At 37.3% G+C, this 20,040-nt stretch overlaps 1 protein-coding gene across 3 annotated transcripts in view; it reads left to right on the plus strand.

The window, feature by feature from the left end:
* The window catches only part of TBC1D12 (TBC1 domain family member 12), a 44,947-nt gene that overhangs the window by 9,946 nt on the left and 14,961 nt on the right, over positions 1 to 20,040 (plus strand). For 2 of the 3 annotated variants that reach the window (XM_062001491.1, XM_062001489.1), the window contains exons 2-3: positions 9,442 to 9,565; positions 16,542 to 16,598. Coding sequence is in view for 2 of the 3 variants with exons in the window: in XM_062001489.1 (XP_061857473.1) it covers positions 9,442 to 9,565; positions 16,542 to 16,598 (181 nt within the window). In the remaining variant the exon portion in view is untranslated. The remainder of the gene's footprint in view (positions 1 to 9,441; positions 9,566 to 16,541; positions 16,599 to 20,040) is intronic. The other variant, XM_062001490.1, reaches the window with a different exon arrangement.

Raw genomic sequence — 20,040 nt, forward strand, 5'->3', positions numbered from 1 at the left:
GGTATTAATAGTTCTGTTATTCTTTGTGGCCTAAGAGGCCAGAAACCTCCTTCTTCCCTACTCTATAGTCCTTAGCAGCTACTCCTTGATGGTTCATTAGATTTCAGGCATACCTAATTGTAGCTGAATCTTTAGTTGACCACTAATATCAATGGAAATGTCATAGTTTCATTTAAAAAAATTACTGTACTGCAAGCTTGGTCTTGCTGAAGATGCATGTTCTTCTGGTTAGGATTTTTTTGTTACCTTACTTTAATTTTTTTGGGGGGAGGAGGGGGGAACCAAAAACTTGCTTGTATAGCACTTAAGACTAGTTTTACAGCATTACAGAAGCAAACACTGAAGTTCCTTTGGAGAGGGTGTTTCGGGATAATCTTTGAGTTTGGAGTAACAAAATTTAAAGAGAAACTGATGTCTAGCTTCTTGTAGCAAGGTGGTTGATGATGTGAACTATATAATCAGTTGTCACCTCCAATGTATGGCAGAGATTGGAAACTTGTTCTCAGAGCAACTGTATAAATGTATTGAATCAAAATGGGCTGATGTTATTCCAAGTTACTGAAACTAAAAATGTAGAATATCTAATAAATTTCAAATTTAGTAGTGTTTTGTTCTAAATCTCCATGTCAAGAATTTTAAAGTAAACCTAAAAACAGTTGCATGTTAACTTACAAATTAAGGTTGAAATGTGAGAGTAGAGGATGAGATGAAAAATATATTTGTAAAGTTGGAAGTATTTGCTGATGGCATTTTTATGCTCATGTCACTCTTCCAGCCATAACTAATAATGTGAGAAAACACTTTCAAGTATGTGAAAGTAGGCAAATATCTCCTTGGCAGTGTAATGTAAATTTATATCTAAAATAATGGGGGCAACCTATTCATCAGTCTAAGAAATAATTACTGTGTGCGCTGTAAACACACATTGTGACTTTTTGGACATTCTAACAGTTCCTACAAATGCACTGTATATAAACAATTGAAAATATAGAAATAGAATCCTACTTCTTCTGCTTTGTAAGTGGCTAACAAAAAAAAATATTTCCTTTTAGCAGTTCATTATTTATGCGTAGAGTTGAGTTACGTTTGTTTCTATATGTAAATTATTGAAAAGTTTCATTTAAAGCAGAGGAACTAATAGTCTATAATTAAGCAATGTCTTTCTGCCATTATTTCCAAGTTGTTGCATGTGAGGCGTTAAGAGAATGGACAACACTTGAGTATGAAGAAAAATTCTGTTATGCTCTTAAACAGATTTTGTTTTACACATGATAAAAATATGCCGATGTGAATATAATTTTTCTTATGTACTTGATTATCATGAAGGAATATGGAATTGCAGGCTTGCAAGGGTCTTCAGAATTTGTGCAGACTGTTCTGAAAGTGTGGGTTTAAGTCAAAATGCTTAATTTTCATGCTATGCCAATAAAAATACATCTATAATAATCCCTAGAACACACCTTCTCTAACTCCTCCTTGGTGCAGCTCTCTGGATTAAGATTATTAGATACATAATTAGTTTCTTTATCAGTTTGTCTTTCAGCTAATAGGAATTTTAACAAATTTCAGACAGAGATGTATTCTGTATGTCTAGGAAGCTTATTTAGAACTTAGCGTAGGGATGGAGCAAGAGCAGACTGTACACAAGGGAACTCTGTTCTTTGTGAAGATGCAAAATAAATTGTATTGCAATACATACACAATTTTTAATGAGTTTACTTCCTATGCCTTTTACAAATTCTGAGGTTTTATTAGAATAAGGGGATTTTAATGTACTTCAGTTATTGCAGAGAAATGCAACTTCCAGGGTTTTTAACTGCATTTTTGTAATTGTATTTAAAACAAACAGAAAACCTGGACTGTTTTTTGTCCAACTTGATGCTTATGTATAGTGCTAATTCTGCACTTGATTTCCCTTCTAAGCCTTTGTAATTCTGGGAAGAAAAGTTACCTTGGATAGAGTGAGGATGTTCTTGATGTGATTCTGATTCCTTCCTGTTTGTGTCTTGCTTCTCTGGATTTAATGTGAGAGTTGTTTTAGGCAGTGTGTAATAACAGGTACTAGATGCTTAATAAAACAGAATATGATCAACCCTCACTCCCTTTGTCGGTTCTTGCGGAATGACATTTATGTGTAAGTTGAAGTGAACTTTAATGAAGCATGCCTGGTTGGTCAGGTGTAGCAGTTCATGTGTTTCATGCTCTCTCCTGGGACCATCTCCATGTCTATGTATTTAACGCCATTTGATTTTTGCCTTTTTTCATAGTGCAAGGTTAACAAATTGGAGAAAGGCAGGCTCATTTTGACATGCTTCATACTCCTCTTAAATGGCTCAGGTGTAAGATTCAACCATCTTCTGCACTTAAAATTTGTATATAGTTAACTAAAAGCAGTAGAACAAGTGAAGCTTGAATCTGAAAGTGTGTTTCTAATGATTTGATTCTCTGACACCTAATAAGTAAAAAAATGATGCTGTAACCTTTCCTTCAATGTGGAGGAGGCAAATCCCTGTTAGGACAATGTTCTCTCTGCTTTGACTCTCTTTGAGTTGGCTATGCCTTTTAAATACATGATTGAAGCTGCATTACTGGACTCGATGGCTGAACAGTTAGGATGGCTTTCTGGGCTGTCACATCAGGATTACTTTAACAATGCAGAGTAAGCTATGTGCACCAGGACTGCATTTCAGCTTATCTTGCAATTTAGTTGCATTTCATAGATTTCTAAACTTAATTGGAGAATCTTAAGGATTACTGTTTTCTTTTTCCTTTGTGCTTCTTAGCACAATTCATTCTCCTGCCTCTCTATGGGGTTAGAATAGCTATGCCATGAGCCTTCTCTGGGCCTGTAGCATTGAAAGCTGAGGCAGGCACTTCACAAGTGTTGTGGTATACATGGGTTTAAAGGCTACAGGTTACAGTTTTATGGAGGGAGTGGAGACATAAGTTAGAATCTGTACCTTGTTTTAAAGCTAGAGGACTAAGGGCAGATATATAGGCTCATGATATATATGTTGTTTCCAAGTGTTATTGTTAAGAATACTTGGACTCAAATGGGAGTTTTAGGGAAAACTGGGCAGTAAATAAAGTTGCTTCTAGTAATGCAGTACTAGATCTCAACAACATCAAAGCTCTGGAATATCAGAGATGATTCTTCTGGCAGGCTCCTTTGAAGCTCAAAGTTAAGATTGGAAACCCAAGGATGTGCATCTGGGGTGGGAAAGAAAGCAACTCCTTTTTTTTTTTTTTTTGGAATGCACATAGCTGCCAAGTACTGGTTACTGACACACAGTGTAGTTGTAGAAAGGGAAGATCAATGTGTGTGCTTTTTTTTTTTTCTTGAAAGAACTGTAGCAAAGTGACATCTAACTTGAAACTAGATTTGAGTTTGATATTTTTACTCAGAGGACTATCACAAGATAACTTGGTCTTGTGGACCAGTGAATCAATTATACCTAGAGGCAGAGTTATATCTAGGCTACTGCCTTTCCTACCTGCTGACGTTCATGGTTGCTGCTATTCAAACCACTTCAGCCATGTGAAAACATGGCAGTCTAGTTTCTAGTCTTGGATGAAATTTAAGATCAAGTTTGAAGTAATTAGTATTTTCCAGTAACTTCTCTAAAACCTGGAAATCCTCTTGGGCTGGCATATAGGTAGCTCAAAAGAGGAAAAAAAGTTTTGTGTTTGGGTTTTGTGGTGGTGATGGGGAAAGCCAAAACCTCAAAGTAAACAAACCAAATAATCCCATTAAAATATCAAGTTCCACCTATCCCATTCTGAGACTGAATTCTAACTGCATTTAGAATTCACGGATTTATCTTAAACAGCAACAAAAAAAGTCATTTAAGAGTGTTATGATTTTATGAGGAGACCTTTTGTGCTTGGTAACAAGGGGAGTGGGCTGCAGTGCAGGCCTGGGAAAAAGTTCTTGGAATTTCCCCTGGCTTTGAGGTTTTGACCCATCTCCAGCCCAGCTGGGCTAGTCTGGCGTGTCTGCCTTTACTATTTAAGGATGGGAATTTGGAAGGGGCAGAGACCCCCATGCCAGAGGGAGTTGAGAGTTGGAGACTCTGGGTCAGAGCGAATGAGCAGTTTAGACCCCAACCTGGAGATTATGAACTGGGGTTATGGTGCCCAAGGGGAGTGGCCTGTGCAAGGCTGTCCGGTGTGTGGGAGACCCTGAGCTGGAGCAAGAGTGGGCTGGTGAGGAGCACTTCTCAGGAGTGTGATAAGCAGTGAGAGACATCAGGAAAGGACTCATTCTACCCCCCATTCCATGCCCCTGGCACTCACCGCCTGTGAGGGGAGGAGGTAATCACAATGGTTTCAGGGCTCTGAGCTTGAGGAGAGAGAAGGGATGGGGGAAAGGTAATCTGAAAGAGCTGGTTACACTTCCATCATTCTCCTTTCTCTGTGTTATTTTTCCATTGGATATTTCTGTTTGTTGTGTTTTAGTTTGAAGTGGATTGAATTAAGTTTTGTTTTCCTCCCGAGGCTGAGTAGTCTGATCTGTTTTGTTTGGGACCATAAGTGGCAATTAAGCCCTCCCTGTCCTTCGGGGAGTTCAGAGTCTGGGGTACTTGAGTCTAATTGTGGTGTTTAGTCCCTGCATGGGCTTAAACCATGACAAAGAGAAAAAGCAGAACATAAGTAATTACATTACTAGAACATCACACTGAATACCACCTGTGGAAATGGTTATTGTTTTTGAATTACTGTACTATCATTAAGGTGAAACTCTTGCACAGTGTGGTGTGGGCACAAGTAGGCACCATTGAAGCCACATTGTTAAATAAGGAAGAAAACTACCACTTGCTGTTACAAAACTGCTACAGCTGTACTGATTGTGAGGACACACGATTTTTGTATAGTGTAATCCAAACAATGTTAGGAATAGATGTCTTGTGCCAGTAATGACTTCTTATTCTGTGGCACTCCATTTACTTTTCAAGTTCTTCCATGCACCTACTGAAACATTTTTGAGTGTCAGTTTAGAGTATTAATATGCGTTCCAGTGTGTTTATATAAAACTAGCTGGGAAAAAACTTCAAACTTTTTCCACTGGGCTTTTGTAAACTAGAGCTTAATTCAATGAACTAATTTAATACTTGTATCCCACAAGTCCTTTCAACAGAAAGCATTATTCAGTTCTAAAGTGGGGGCTTCTTTTTAAGGAATTTTGAAGTTTTCAAATGGATTTTGAGATTCTGTACCAAAATGCTATTGGCTTTTTAGTCCATCTCTATTGATGACTTTTCCTGAGACCAGGGAAGCTCATGAATATTCTAAGCAGCAACAAATATATCAAATCTAGTATGCTTTGTGCAGTTCAGTGAATGCTACTTGTAAGCATTCACAGATGCTGTTCCGTAACAGGGCTTTTGTAAAGCTTTACTGTTGTCAACAACACATCAGCTCTGATACTGTTAGCTGCCAAAACAATGTATTAAAAGTGTCCTTCCATCTTCAGCAAGGCTTATTTGTAAACCTCCCATCAATTTCTCTTAGATTAGTATTCCTGTGTGAGTTTTATTCTGACAGGATATAAAGTTTGACCAGCTTGTGGCTTTCACAAGAAGCAGACTTCAATGAATTACTCAATACAAGTAAAATTGTGTATTTTCACTTGCATATTCATAAACTATGAAACAAGCCTTTGCTTAAGTCATTACACCAAGGAGTATAAAAAAAAAACCCTAAACCTTCAAGTTTTATGGTGGGGACTACATTCTGGAAGGTTTGCTTTAACAAAATTTAAAAAGCAGGTCTTGGAAGGGCCATGAGAGTGTCTAAATCTTTTGTACAGAAATACTGATTAAAACCTTCTGTGTCTTTACATGTTCATTTTAAAATCTACCAGCTTCCTGGTTAATTATCAAACAGCTTTGATACAGTGACAGATAACAAATAGTGTTAATGATACACATCTTTTCAGCTTCCACAGGTGCTGGAAGCAGTGGAGGTGAACTGCTAGGTTATCCTAATGGTACTCTGTAATATGTGTAGAGACTGGATAGTTGTGGCTGTCCATGAAGTCAGGATGCATGACCTATTTTGTGTTTCAAGAATGGTACTCCAAAATGTGTCTTTCTGGATACCTGCATTTGAGGGAAGAAAAGTGTCCTCCAATTAAGTTTCAATACGACTGCTGCCATAGTTGTAGACTTAGGGGCAAGGCTGTTGTACTGTATTTAGTGATGTGTTGGACTTCAGAATAATCCGTCTTGTTTTCTTGATGATTCTTTGAACACTCTTCCTTCTCTCCAGAAGACAGCAGAAAGCACAGTGAAAATTATCCTGTGCTTGTGAAAGTAGTTTTTGTTACTTATGTAAGTACACTTTTTGCATCTTTTCTTTTATGGATCATAGAATCATAGAATGGTAGGGGTTGGAAGGGACCTTTAGAGACCATCTAATCCAACCCCCTTGCAGAAGTAGGTCAACCTAGATCAGGTCGCACAGGAACATGTCCAGGTGGGTCTTGAAGTCCTCCAAGGAACGCGACTCCACACCCTCCCTGGGCAGCCTGTGCCAGGGCTCTGTCATCCTCACAGTGAAATAGTTTTTTCTGATGTTTAAATGGAACTTTTTGTGTTCCAGCTTCATCCTATTAGCCCTTGTCCCGTTGCTAGATACAGTAGAAAAAATGGATGCCCCAACCTCCTGACACCCACCATTTAGATATTTGTAAATATTGATAAGATCCCCCCTCAATCTCCTCTTCTAGGCTAAACAGCCCCAGTTCCCACAGTCTTTCCTCTCATGAAAAATGTTCCGGTCCCCTGATCATCTTGGTGGTCCTGTGCTGCACTCTCTCCAGAAGTTCTCTGTCCCTCTTGAGCTGGGGAGCCCAGAACTGGACACAAGACTCCAGATGAGGCCTCACCAGGGCAGAGTAGAGGGGGAGCAGAACCTCCCTCGACCTGCTGGACACACTCTTCTTCTTAATGCATCCCCAGATGCCATTGGCCTTGTTGACCGATGTTAAGTCATATTGCAGGCTCATGTTTAATTTGCTGTCCCCTAGAACTCCCAGCTCTCACAGCTTGCCAGTGGGTCACCCCCAGCCTGTCCTGGTGCATGGGGTTGTCCCTTCCCAGATGCAGGGCTCTGCACTTGTCCTTTTGGAACCTCATGACGTTCCTCACTGCCCAACTCTCAAGCCAGCTGAGATCCCTCTGAATGGCAGCACAGCCTCTGGGGAATCAGCCAGTCCTCCCAGTTTGGTGTCATCAGTGAACTTGCTGAGGGTACACTGTCCCCTCATCCAGGTCATTGATGAAGATGTTGAACAAGACTGGCCCCAGAACCGATCCCCGTAGAATCCCACTGGCCACAGGCCTCCAACTCGATCACCACCCTCTGGGCTCTGTCATTCAGCCAGCTCTCGATCCACCTCACTGTCCACTAATCCAAGCCACACTGCCCGAGCTTTGAGGAGGATGTTATGGGAGACAGTGTCAAAAGCCTGTTCACAGACCTGTTCACTTCAGTAATGGTGTGCAGTCCTGGGATTGACTGAGGAATTGTCTTCCGAAGACATTGGTACTGTGGCTTGGCTTTTTCATCAGCCTTCCTTCCAGGTTATCTGTCAGAAACTGCTAGTTTGATGTTCTAAATGCTTACATTGCTTCCACAGGAATAGACTAAGATACTGCAGGTTTCCTTGGTGGAGACAGAGTTGCAGGATGCATGAATCACAACCAATGCTTATTAGAACACCTTGTATTAATGAAGCTATTTTTAATAGCAACAGCTTAATTTCATGAATGGCAGGTAACTATTCATACAGTGCAAGCAATTATTCCCAAACTTACTTGCTTAGTTACTGGGTTAGAACAGCTGGGACACCTCCACAGATGTGGTGGGGTATACAAATGCACCCACAGCTTCTATGTGAGTATTCAAAAAAAAAATCTCAACAGGTACACTCTTACCAAGTGGGTATGTAATCCCATACCCCTGCTTGCGTGTAGCAGCTGCTGCTTTCCCTTGGACAGACCAAACAGAGTCTTAGGGTTCTGTCTCCTAGGTCCCCCAGGGCTGTCAGTCATGAATTTACAGCTTCTTGGGAGACTTTCACACTTCATAGGCATCTACGTCTACTCTCCAGCCTGCTGTTTTCTGGTGACTAGATCTTTGCTACACTCTGTAGTGTCCATTCACACAGTCTTGCCGAGAAGGGATTTTTGTTACAGGTGTTTGCTTGTTTCTCAAATAACAGAAAACATTCTAGGAACTGAAGTAAGTGTTTGTATTTGAAAGCTATACGATATCCTATAAACACTAACAGTTCCTAATTGTGAATCTATGTTGCATGGTCAGAGACCCTGACAGGGATGGAATTTAAGAGCAACTGTGCTCATTTCAGAATGTGGTGGCTGAAGCATGCTACTTCTCTGGGGGCAAAGCCGAGAGACTGTTTTCTGTGCACAAATGTGGCAATATTGAATTTGAGAAAGAAATGTTCACTAAAATATAGTCAATGCTTTAAGTGAAGAATAAATCTGAGGATCTCTTTCCAGAGGAAGAGTGTGAAGGTACAAAGTTAGCTAGTTAGCACTGCACAAAAAACATCTTCCCATAAGAGTGTTCTATACTCTGTTCACTCAGAGGTCAACTTGTAAGCATCCTGAGAAGTAACTTTACAGACTACTGAGCCTTTAATCCCTTTCTGTTATTCATAAGTTTATGGAAAGTAATGTTCTACTATTCAGAATAAATTCACTTCTTTAATGTTCAAAGCACTTGTGCATAGAAAGCTCTGTGGAAGCTTGTGATTGGGAGTTAAACAGTACAGCTGTGTATCCAGGCAAATGGTTGCTAATAGGCTCTCGTGATGGTTGGCTTTAGAAGAAGTAAAAGAGCAATCCAGTCTGAGTGTAATTGCTTTTGGCACTGGCAAACATTACCTGCTAAACTGAATCTGTATTCATGTTCCCTGGTTTTCTAGTTCTACAAGACCTAAAGGTGTGAAAGTTGCAGAAAATGTTAGAAGTAATAGTTCACAATTTCTTTTTAAATCCGTAAGTTAAACAGTGATTTCCAGCTCTTTTCAGTCTCCAAATAACTCCATAAGATATATTAAAACAAACTCCAAACAAAATTCTGAAAGCTGTTGCATGCTGTTAAGTTACATATATGGAAGTGTCTACTATTACTAAAAGACCTCTGGTATTGCATAAAGTAGCTTAGAATTCAGAGCTAAAACTGAGTGTTAAGTACAAATATATTGGTATCAAAGTACTTGTCATGAAAGCTGCTCCACTTCAAGTTCATTAGTTTTAAGTGTAAGAGGAAGCTAAGGCAGCACACTATGCATTTGCTGAGCGGTATGTCTCCAGTGGTGAACTTGGTTTAAAGAAATTTAAGTGGCTACAAATATGGCTTGATTATGTGCTTATAATAAACAAAAAGAAACTCCTCCTCTCTTTTCAGAAACTTTTTCACTAAAAAGACAAAGGAACTCAAACCTGCTGTCCAAAGTGCTCCTGGTTGGAAGCTGTTTGGAAAAGTCCCACCCAGAGAAAACCTTCCAAAAGATTCAAAAATTATTCAGCAGGTGAGTAAACATCACATAACTCTAGGCATAAAACTTAATGCAAAGATATTGCAGTTCTCTGCTGTTACCTCCACCTGGTTACTATACAACCATAGAGTGTTCTGGGAAGACTGGGGGCTTTTTTAAAGAGAATAGTAGTTACTGAGAAGGAGTTTGAGTGTTATGATTATCTAATAAATCCTTCAGTAGATTTCAGTGCTTACAAAAAGATGATACATATTCAAAAAATGTTTAAGCTGTTTTGATTAAAACATCAGAACTTGTAATTATTTCCCATAAAACTTTTCCTTTATTTAACCAATTTTGTAGTGATAAAGGTGATTGTGAAGTACTGTAGATTTCCTTTATGAAGTTCAGTTCTGAGTTACTTTTGCCTGTTTTCTGCAATAAAATCAGTTATACTTGTGTATTCAGCTTTTCTTTTCTTCAGACTAGATCCAGTCAAGTAAAATGTACCTTTTAAAAGTATTCTTGCATATTCTAGTGTTACAAAACTAGGGTTTTTTAAAACTAACTCATCTTTCATAGTTCACTTTGCCTGATGGGCTTACTTGTGACAAATTGCTTAGAATTCTGAAATGTGTAATCTTGTTTCATTTAGACTTTTAATCTCATTTTTGTTTTGAAATAAGTTGATCTTGTTTTGGAGTTGCTGAAGTATTATAAAAAGGTAGTTCTGACTTCATTCCTCTGACACAAAGTTGCACTTCCATATATTAGTTCCTGTGGAGTCTTTCTTTAATAAAATAATGTAATGGTATAGTCTTTAAAGATGAGCAGTTGGTAATGTATCATTGACTTAGTGTTAATGTGCAATCCTGAAGTTGAAAGATTGGGTGACATACAAAATGTGACTGTCTCTTTTGTTGGTGAAAACAGTAACTTCACTCTCTTAAGACCTGCTTTCTCTGTCTCCTTTCAGAGAACACATAAACTGATGTGTTCGGCAGGTGCAAATGGGTGTGAATGAAGCAGTGTTTAGCCACCTTCTAGAAAGAGCTTCAAGGTGAAGGCTTTTTGAGAGCAAGGAAGTGAAAAATGAGAGGTTCTTTTTTAAGGACTTCAACGTAATTGGCCTTATCACACGGTAAAATGTCATAGGAAAATTATGAGATTGGACTTTTGGCAATCTTGGGCATTGGATTGTATGGCCTTTAATGGTACCTTCCAACCCAAAAGCAGACGATGATTCTATGATATACACTGTAGTAAACTGAATGCTTTTTAATGTTTTCAAAGACTATTTTCATTATTTTAATGGTTTCCTTTTTTGGGTAGGAGAGCACAAGTGTTCAACAGAATTGATCTACAAGTAAACTATGGCCTTGTGCTATGAAAATACTGCGGTAAAAATCCAGATGTCTCTTCCATCCTGAGAAATGGAGAGTGTGCACAACACTACCAAGTCATCTGCTTCCTATTACCTAGTAATGGAGATATTTGTTCTGGAGACAAAGTCATAATCTGCAGTACTGGTCATCTTTTTTTATCCTGTTGTCCCTAGTGACTGATTTTCTTTCAAACTGTAGTATTCCCATTTTTTTAACTTCTCCAAAGTGGCAGAAAAGCAAGTGTATTAAAACAATGTGTTATCTTTAAATATGATTGAGTTGGTCCTAGCCACACGTAATGTGGTTTGTGTTACAATGGTTGCCAGATTAGGGTCAATATTGGATTTATATAATATTGAGTAATGTGTCAGTAATAGCTAATATTTTTAGCTTTTAATTTAGCTAAAGCATGCATGGTTTTTAGGTAAAGAATCATGAGCTAAGATATACAGTTATTAAAGGAGAATCCAGATTGACAGAGTGCTCCGAAAAGAATTGTATCTACAGTACCTGAGAAAATTTGATTCTTAAATTGAGAGGTGACCCTAGTGTCTCCATATTTAACATGTCAAATGTTTTGCATATGTGTTTAAAATGTACAATCTAGTTCTATGTGCATATGCCTTTGAAGAAAAGCCAATGTTTCTATTCTCAAAAACGTTCAGATTTACTAAGCTGGTAATGGGCTGAAATGAATGTAGATGCCCTTAGTTATTGAAGATCAATGAAAATCGCATCTTCATTTTTACGTGGCTGACTGAAGTCACTAGGCTAAATTTCTCACTATGCAGGAGATGTGGATGAAAAGAATATAGACAAGAATGCAGTTACAAGACCTTTAAGAAATTGATAGAAATATCATTAAAGCTTAATATGTTCTGTTCACAAGTAATTCTGTGAACCTAGCAGAATACTTCATCTCCTACATGGTATATCTCTACAAACTTCCACTTTGTCTAAGTCAAGGGATCAAGTGTATCTGAGACACAAAACCTGTATTTTCCCCCAGTTTTTTATCCATCTGTGGTCAGAACAAAGGCTGCTCACTGTTTACCACCTTTTGTAAAATGAACCTGACTATGGAGGTAAGAATAGGCTTAAACTGTAGACAAGCTACCTGTGAGGGAGTTTATGGTAATTTGTTATTAATTTTGCCATTCCTAAACAGCTATGGCACTCAGCATTGTTGAATGCACAGTTCTGTGACTTTAATGATGGCCAGCTTTTGGAGGATGCAAATAAACCTCTGGTTAAGGAAATTCAGTAGTGAGTCAGCATCCTTCAACTGAAAAATGAGGTCTTAAGAAGCCCGTTTGTGGGAAAAATTAACTCATGACAGGAAAAACTTTGTAATTAATAGAAGGAGGAAGTCTTTTAGGTAAGGTTAAGACTTATGTCAAAGATTTATGGCAATATTGCGAAGCTTAAAGGGCTTTCTTATTTGTAAAACAGGAAAAGAATTGCATCGTTGTATATTTATAGTTAAAAAACGTGGTGGGGTGCGTATGCCACGTTTCTGACCTGGCTGATGGAGGCCCCCTTGTCTTTGTTTTGGTAAGGATGATGTAGTAAATTGATAATTACATTTCAATGAATGTTCGTGGCTCCTAGTCACTGTCTATCAACTAGGCATTGCTCTATATACCTCCATGGAAAAGTCAGGTAGTGATTTAAATATATTGAATAACTTCCAAGAAAATCTGGAAACTTAATTTGGGTTACTGTTTCAGACATTTTTCAGACAATGATGCAAGCCAGCTCTGCCTTCAGGGACTGCCTAGTGAATATTACTGTGAAGAATTTCTTTGTGAGTTTCTTAGTATATATATGTACAAGAGAAATCTTTTAACCAAAAGGCAACTTGCAGGGCTTGCCTGGCTTGGGAGATGACAAGAGTCCCCTGCAGCTGTGCTGCCATCAGCATACTTTGGGAGAGATGCTGTAGCTCAAACTGGGTCAGAGGTTGAAAGTTCTTGGCAGCTGCATCTCCTTCTTGCAGCTGCTGGCACGCTTGCCTCTCCTTGGATTTAGAGCTGCCCAAGCAGGATGTGATTGAGGCCAACTTTTTTGCTGGACATCTCTCTCCTCTGGGCTTCCTTCCTTCACTGTTTTTTTGTTTTGTTTTTTTTTTTAAAGGGAAAATACAAACTCTTTAAGACTGCAAATGTCAAATGCATTTGGTTTTAGGAAATGCACTTTTTTCATGAACTACAGCTAATAAAACTAGCTGTTACAAGAAGTATGTGGTCATTAGTGATCAATCTGCTAAATTCTTTTTGATCTAAACAGAAATCTGCTTCAAACTAGACTGCTGAAGTATTTTAAAACAGAAGCATTTAAAGCAGAAAGTGACTTGTGTGCTCATGTGTAACGTTTTGGTGTGTATCGATTGAGTGCAACTTCTGTTTGAAAATGGAAACTCAATTTCATTTTTTGCATTTATGGTTAAAGAAAAGAGCTTGTAATCTATGATGAAAGTGATTCTGAATATCAAGTCATTAAGTTTAACTCTTTTTATCAAAACAATTTTAAATACTTTTTATTAATTTGTTTAAAGCAACATCGTGATTTTTTTCCTTAATATGCTGAAATTAAAGTAACAATGTAAATAAACAGCACAAGATAAAGAAAAGTAAAATACACACCAAATTCACTTTATCAGCAATTTTAAAGGTATTGTCAGTGATACAGCCTTTAATGAGTGGGAGGGGGGAAAAGACTTCTGTATTTAAATCTGACACATGATGAAAAGCTTGCATTGGTTTAGAAATGATTGCTTATTCAGAAACAAAGTTGTCTTTTCCAAAAGCTATCACCTTGTGCACAGAATGGAAGATAATTCTAGGCATTCTAGTCATTAAACACTAATAATTATTTTTATGACCAGGACACTGGACCTACAACTAGTCTCTGAAAATAGCATTTTTCTGTAGCTCTGAAACAAACAAAAAAAGTAAAATACTGTCCTGGAGGTCTAAAACCTAGTGTCTTCGCTTGTGTATCTTTCTGATGTTGTTATCTCCAATGTAAAGTCTATTGGAGAAATTACATTCTCTGAATCTGCAGAACTCCCAGGGCCAAGGTTTGTTGGAGGTTTCTCTTCAGAGGAACAGATGCATTTTGAATCGGTTTTCGTATGACTTGGACCTAACTTGCAATATTAACTCTTCCTTTCAGTTTAACAATGTGTGAAGCTCCTAATGCTTAAAAAGTGTACATGGCACGTTTGTTAATAAATCTAAGGATTTGAATATCTGAAAGAAGTAGGTAAATACAGTGCTATATGCTTTTTCATAGAAGTGGTGCTTAAACAGATCATTATCTAGCTAGAAGTTATGTTGGCTCATTATGCACTACTACTGGAGAGAAGAGAAAGGCAAGACTTCTACCTATTTAGCAGATGTAGGTAGAAATACATTGATAACAAACTACCTTGAAACCAGGACAGACAATAAATGGGGTAGTGTTTCTTGCAAGGAATATTAACACCTGAATAACAAATTATCTACAGGGACAGCAGGGAGAAGGCTGTGATGGTTTTCGTTGTAGACACTGTAGCAGTGTCCCAAATTCTCAAGAAATGGATGTCACTTTTCCAGAGTCACACATGTCAATAAAATGCTATGCTAGACATAAGACAAAGTGTTGTGTTGAAGTCCTTCAAAGATATTCCCCAGCATTTTAGACTTTTGCAATGATTATCTTGTCAGTAAAATGGTAATGAAACTGGCAAGGCCTCAGAGACAAATGCCTCCTTGTATTTTCAAAAAGGACGTAAAATACAGTTCATGTCCTAGTACCAGGGCTTACTCAGCTGCTTTGACAAAGAAAATGTGTCAAGGAGAGCTTTGCATGATGTCAGTTCTATGTTGGTGGCACAAACGCATCTTCAGGGGAATACTCTACAGTCACATGCTTGCTGTAGGCTAATGTTTTGAAAGTACTGCAGAGGTGTTTGCTGATGTGAATTCTTCTGATTACTGTGTTTTGGTTTCATGTTAGATGTTTTTTTGTTTAAAAGGTCTTTCAGGTCAAATACAAGTAGTATTGAAGCAAACTTTCTAAAGCTTGTGGGAAAAAACCATGTATGTATGTATTTTCATTTCTGCCCTTGGAAGTTGCTGGTGTTTGGGGAAACAATATAGAAACAGTCTTGAGGTAATAGAAGTGATTTTTACTTTGGTTCGGTGGAATCCAAGATGCTTTTTTTCTTTAGATTCTCTTTTTGATGGGCAGCTCCTCCTGCCCCTCATTGGGCCTTTGAGTTTCTTTAGTAAAGAATGACACAGATAAAAATAGTAGTTTTTACTTCTCTTAACAATTGAGCTTTTGAACATTAAGTAGATTTATGCTGGTGAGCTTGAGGTGCTGTGGTAACAAAATCATCATCTAGGCAGGCTCTATCAAATTCCAAAAGGACAGGATTTGGCAAAATAGATTCTGATGATAAAGATGCTGTCTTTTGTGGACTTCTTAAAAAGTGGGGGCTTTTTGGGTTTTTTTGTTTTTTTTGTTTTTTTAATATAAGCTTTATTCTTCTGAGACTGGCATGGTACTTCAGTACTGAAAAGGATAAAATAGTATGGCAAGGCAGAAAGAAGCCTTTAAAATGCTTTTTACTAGTCTGGTACAAGAACAGTGCAGATATGTTCAGAAATAATGTTGAAGGAATGATAAAAAGCTTTTTTTCTTTTTTCCAGGTGCTGTAATCCAATGCTTAAAAGCAACAGCTGTGTTGTCTCTTTCTTTTTCTAACAAATACCACTCCCACTCCCCTCTATCTTTCAGTTTGGCTTTTTCACTAGAAAACCAACTTGACATTTAAGCTTTCAATTTAGAAATACTAATTATAATGGGAGGCAGGGAAAGATGGGGGACTTAAATGCCTACTCTAAGTTACTGTGCTATTTCATGACATTTTCTACCCTCTGGTGATAAATAGAAAAAACCCAAACACTTAAAGTGATAGTTTTGTTTGAAAGTTACCCTAGTGTTTTGCTTCTTGCCAAGTGCTTATCCAAGTGCAGTTATGTTTCTTGTCCCTTTCTTCACAGTGCACATATTCTGAATATATTTGCATATGCTCAATATACTGAATACTCGTTTTAAGCTTTAAAGTAAGTTCTAGTTAAGTGTAAGGTGCAATCTAAGATGAGCTCAATGAAAGCAAGGTCTTCAAGATTCATTTTCAGAGCAGTTTGCCTTCTTGTGTAAGTGTATAGACCATGTTTTGTTCTTTTTGTCTTCCAAGGCCAGTGTTTAAGCCTGTGTAAAGCTTATGGGTGATGTGGACTAGGGAGAGACAGTATATCAGAGAATGCCTCTTGTCATGCACTGAAGAAGTTTCATAGAAAAATATCTCCCCCTGGGCAAAGGTGCTGAGTGTAGAAAACAAAACTTGAGTCTAAACAGAAAAGTAATACAGTGGATGTCTATACATATCTTGCACAGGTGTGAAGTCTGTTTATGTTTTTGTATATTCTGAGAGATGGAGAAGCAGGAGGAACAGACAAATCTATGTGTTTTCAAATATCAAGTATAAATACTCTACATATGAATATAAATTTTGGCTTGCATATTGCTATATTGTAATGATCTTTTCTTTCACTTATTCACTAAGGCTTTGCTTCTGTTTTTCTCATTAGGATGACAGTTCTGGCAGTCTTGCGTCAATATCTGCTCTCAGTCTATTAAACACAGGGGTATGAAATTTAATATATCTATTTTAGTTGTGTTCAATGCTATGCATGGGACTATGTAGCACTCATTAAAATCAAACAAGCATCACATTTTCACAGTAGCATGAATATTTTATGGCACTAACCATCAACCCATTAGATACCATTAGTAAAATAAGCGAACTTCACACGTGAATCTCACTAACAAATTAAAGTGATAGTGTTATTGTTTGTTATTGTTTATATTGCATGTTCTTGAATAGCAGAAAATAGATATTGCTAGAGCTTGACAGTAATTTACTTTGTTTGCTGTGCCTGCTTGCTTAAGGATAAAAGTTGTTAAAAGGCCTAATTTGTAATATTTTTATCTATAAATATATTTTTATCTATAAATACATTTTACTTATAATTAGAAAATTTATATCCTACAGTCTTTTTTTTCCCCTCACAAAGTTACACAAGCTATTAACAGTGGCACTTCAGAACTCCAGTTGCTTTTAATCAGTATCTCCGATATGAAGTGAGAAACCTAGAAAAGTGTAGCTATTGAAACTTTTGTTCTTTGTTATATCTCCTATTTGCTGTGACTGGTATCCTTCTGAAATTGGTCCAAGGCCTGTTACTTGAAAATTTTATGGAATCCCATGCTGTTAACAGGAATAGTACAAGTTGTTTTTTGAGTTCTGCTGATCTATTACTCTGGCTTTGTGAAATAGAGTAGTAATGTAACTGCTAGTTGGTATGTGATGCCTGTGGTTCATGTTACACTGTCCAGCCACTCACAGCTCTTCTTCATTGGACCTGTGGCTTCATGCTCTTTTGTAAACAAAGAGAGATGAAACTTGATGCAACTTGTTAAGTATCCAATTGAGGCTATTGCAATTCAGTGTCTGTTTAGTTGTTCTCTTGTACTTATGTGAAGATTAGTATTTTTTCCTCCTTAACTATAGGTTCTTCCTATATCGCCTGCAAGTTAGGAAAGGATGTACTGTTTTGTCTGTCCTGATAGCATCTGGCATTCTTGGTTCTGGAAAAAATGTTTAGTTCATGACTCACGTAATTTTTCAGTGACATCTACTCTTGTTAATAAGCATGTCTTTGTTTAAAATCAGCCTGTAACCAGTACTAGCACAGTAATTTTAACATTTAATCCAGGAGGGGGAGCAACACATCATGACATAGTGAATCCTTACAGGCTAGCAGAAATTCTTGCATAAATTTTCTATTAGTTTTATTAAGGTGCTCTAGATGCCTGTCTTCCTAAGCTATTGTATTAACGCTTCCATTCTTGGATGATTGAACCTGCTTGAAGTGAAGGGAAATAATCTCTCCAATGATATTTCTAATTAGCTGTACAGCATTGTGAAAATAATCATATCAATGTTTTTAGAGGCCTGTCTGCTCCAGAGACACACATGTGTGTAAGGGAGAGAAAGGTTTAAAACCATGTGCAGTATGTATGGCAATCCTCATTGTTTCCTCAACTGATGTCATGATTGATTGAATAAAATCTGATTTAGTACCAGGCATAGAATTTTGGCAGAGTAAAGCATATTAAAATAAACTGTCATATACAGAGAGCAGGCTTTGTTTAATTGAAGCATTAGTATGCCTTGACATCCCAATTAAATAGAGGCAATCCTTATAATAGTGAAAGTTAATTCACTGTTGCGTATCAGGTCTTGTTCTCCTCTGTCAAACCTAAAATAAAATTGAATCTGCTGTGGTTAATCTTTATAATTGGTACTTTCAGGACTCAGGACTTTCACAATTTTTGTAATCCAGGGCTTCTATCACTCCTTTCTAGGAGTTCACCTGTTGTTGTTGGATCCTAAATAGATCAAAATTTACCCCAACTAGATGCTTTTTAAATTTCATGGTCAGTATTGTTTCCTTTAAAACTCTATAGTTTAGGGACAGTCAATGCAAGTTTGTCTTCTGAAATTGCATCATTATGTGCATGCCTAGTTAAATACTTTATCCCCATGAGCATACCCTACTTAAGGTCAGCTAATGCTTTTGGAATGCTGAGGTGCAGATGGTTTTCTTTTTTGTAAGGTAGTTTGCTTAGATGCTGGAAGAAGCAGCTGTGGGCGATTATGCATACATTACATAGTGCAATCCAGTAGTGTTTAGAGAGATCTAAAATAGCTCTGAATGTCTAACTGTCCTGTATAGTTCTTCTGTGGAAGGATGAAAGAAACTTCAGTCTACTTCATATAGATATTTAAAAGGTGCAGGCAATTAAGATTTTGCAGGTTTCGTTTTTTTCTTTTGTTTAAAACATATCAGGATGTTTTTGATAGTGTGAATTTTTTTCTTCGTTTTTTTAAAGATAATCCAACTGTATTTTAAGCACAAAGACAGTTTGTAAACAAAAGACTTGTTTCCCAACCCCATTTAACTTTTACCTTCCTGTAGGTTTGTAGGCTTATCTGTATTTTTGTAGGAATAAATACCAGAAATACAAGTCTCTCCACATATGGAAGGGCTCTTATTTGTCAGTGTTTTTCAGGAAAAATATGCTTTTAGCCTGTTAACAGTTCATTATTGGCAGCAGATCAGAGGATGTGATTCCAGCCTTAATAAAAAGATAACTATTCTCACTTTCTCTTAAACCTGAGAATTGTTTTTCTTTCTCTTGGGATTTTGAGATGTTCTGTAACTTTCAATAAACACCAGATATGCTGCAATGAAGCCTTTTTTTTAAACATTCCCTAAGCTCCTGAAACCACACGTGACCTTTTAATTTTTTTTTTTGCATAAACAGGCCTTACATCACCTTAAATCTTATCTGTCAAGTGTTCTGTCCTTTAGCATGTGCCCTGCATGTTAAGCATTTGAGAAGATACTTGACTTTAAATTGTAATTTTACCTTGTTATGGAAGAGTATTAGCTCACATCTTTTGAAGCTAAATTCTATGTCAGCTCAAGCTTTTTATCTGATGCCAAGAATTTTAGATTATACATCAAAGACATGGTTAAGGCTACTGGATTCTTTACATCTAGCCATACAAAATATTGTGGGAAAAATTGATATTTTAGTTGTGTAAACTAGTGCGTTCCATGTATATATGATGAGACTGAGATCTAATCTTCAAGTAAGTTTCTTAGAACACAGGCTTCTTTAGAAAGAAATGTCTTCCACTGGGAAGTTCTGAGATTTGGGAATATATTTCATCTTGGGTAATGTGCACCTATGACAGTTTGAGCCTAAAGCTCATATCTACTTTGACTCTCTTCTAGTAATACTTACAGTTTTCCCTCTCTGTTCATGTGCTCTTTTCTTACAAAAAACAGCTGTTCAAAAAGTGTATTTCCAGAAACACAGCAGGGTGATGAGTTCTGGTGGAAATCCCTGTAGAAGACTTTATTTTTCTTTTTCTTTTTTCTTTTTTTTTTCCTTTCTCCATTACTTTGGAAGTAGTCTCTCAGTTCTTTGCATGTACAATAGCCAGCATCACTA

This window comes from Colius striatus, chromosome 8 (assembly GCF_028858725.1).
Source record: "Colius striatus isolate bColStr4 chromosome 8, bColStr4.1.hap1, whole genome shotgun sequence".
NCBI classification, from domain to species: Eukaryota; Metazoa; Chordata; class Aves; order Coliiformes; family Coliidae; genus Colius; species Colius striatus.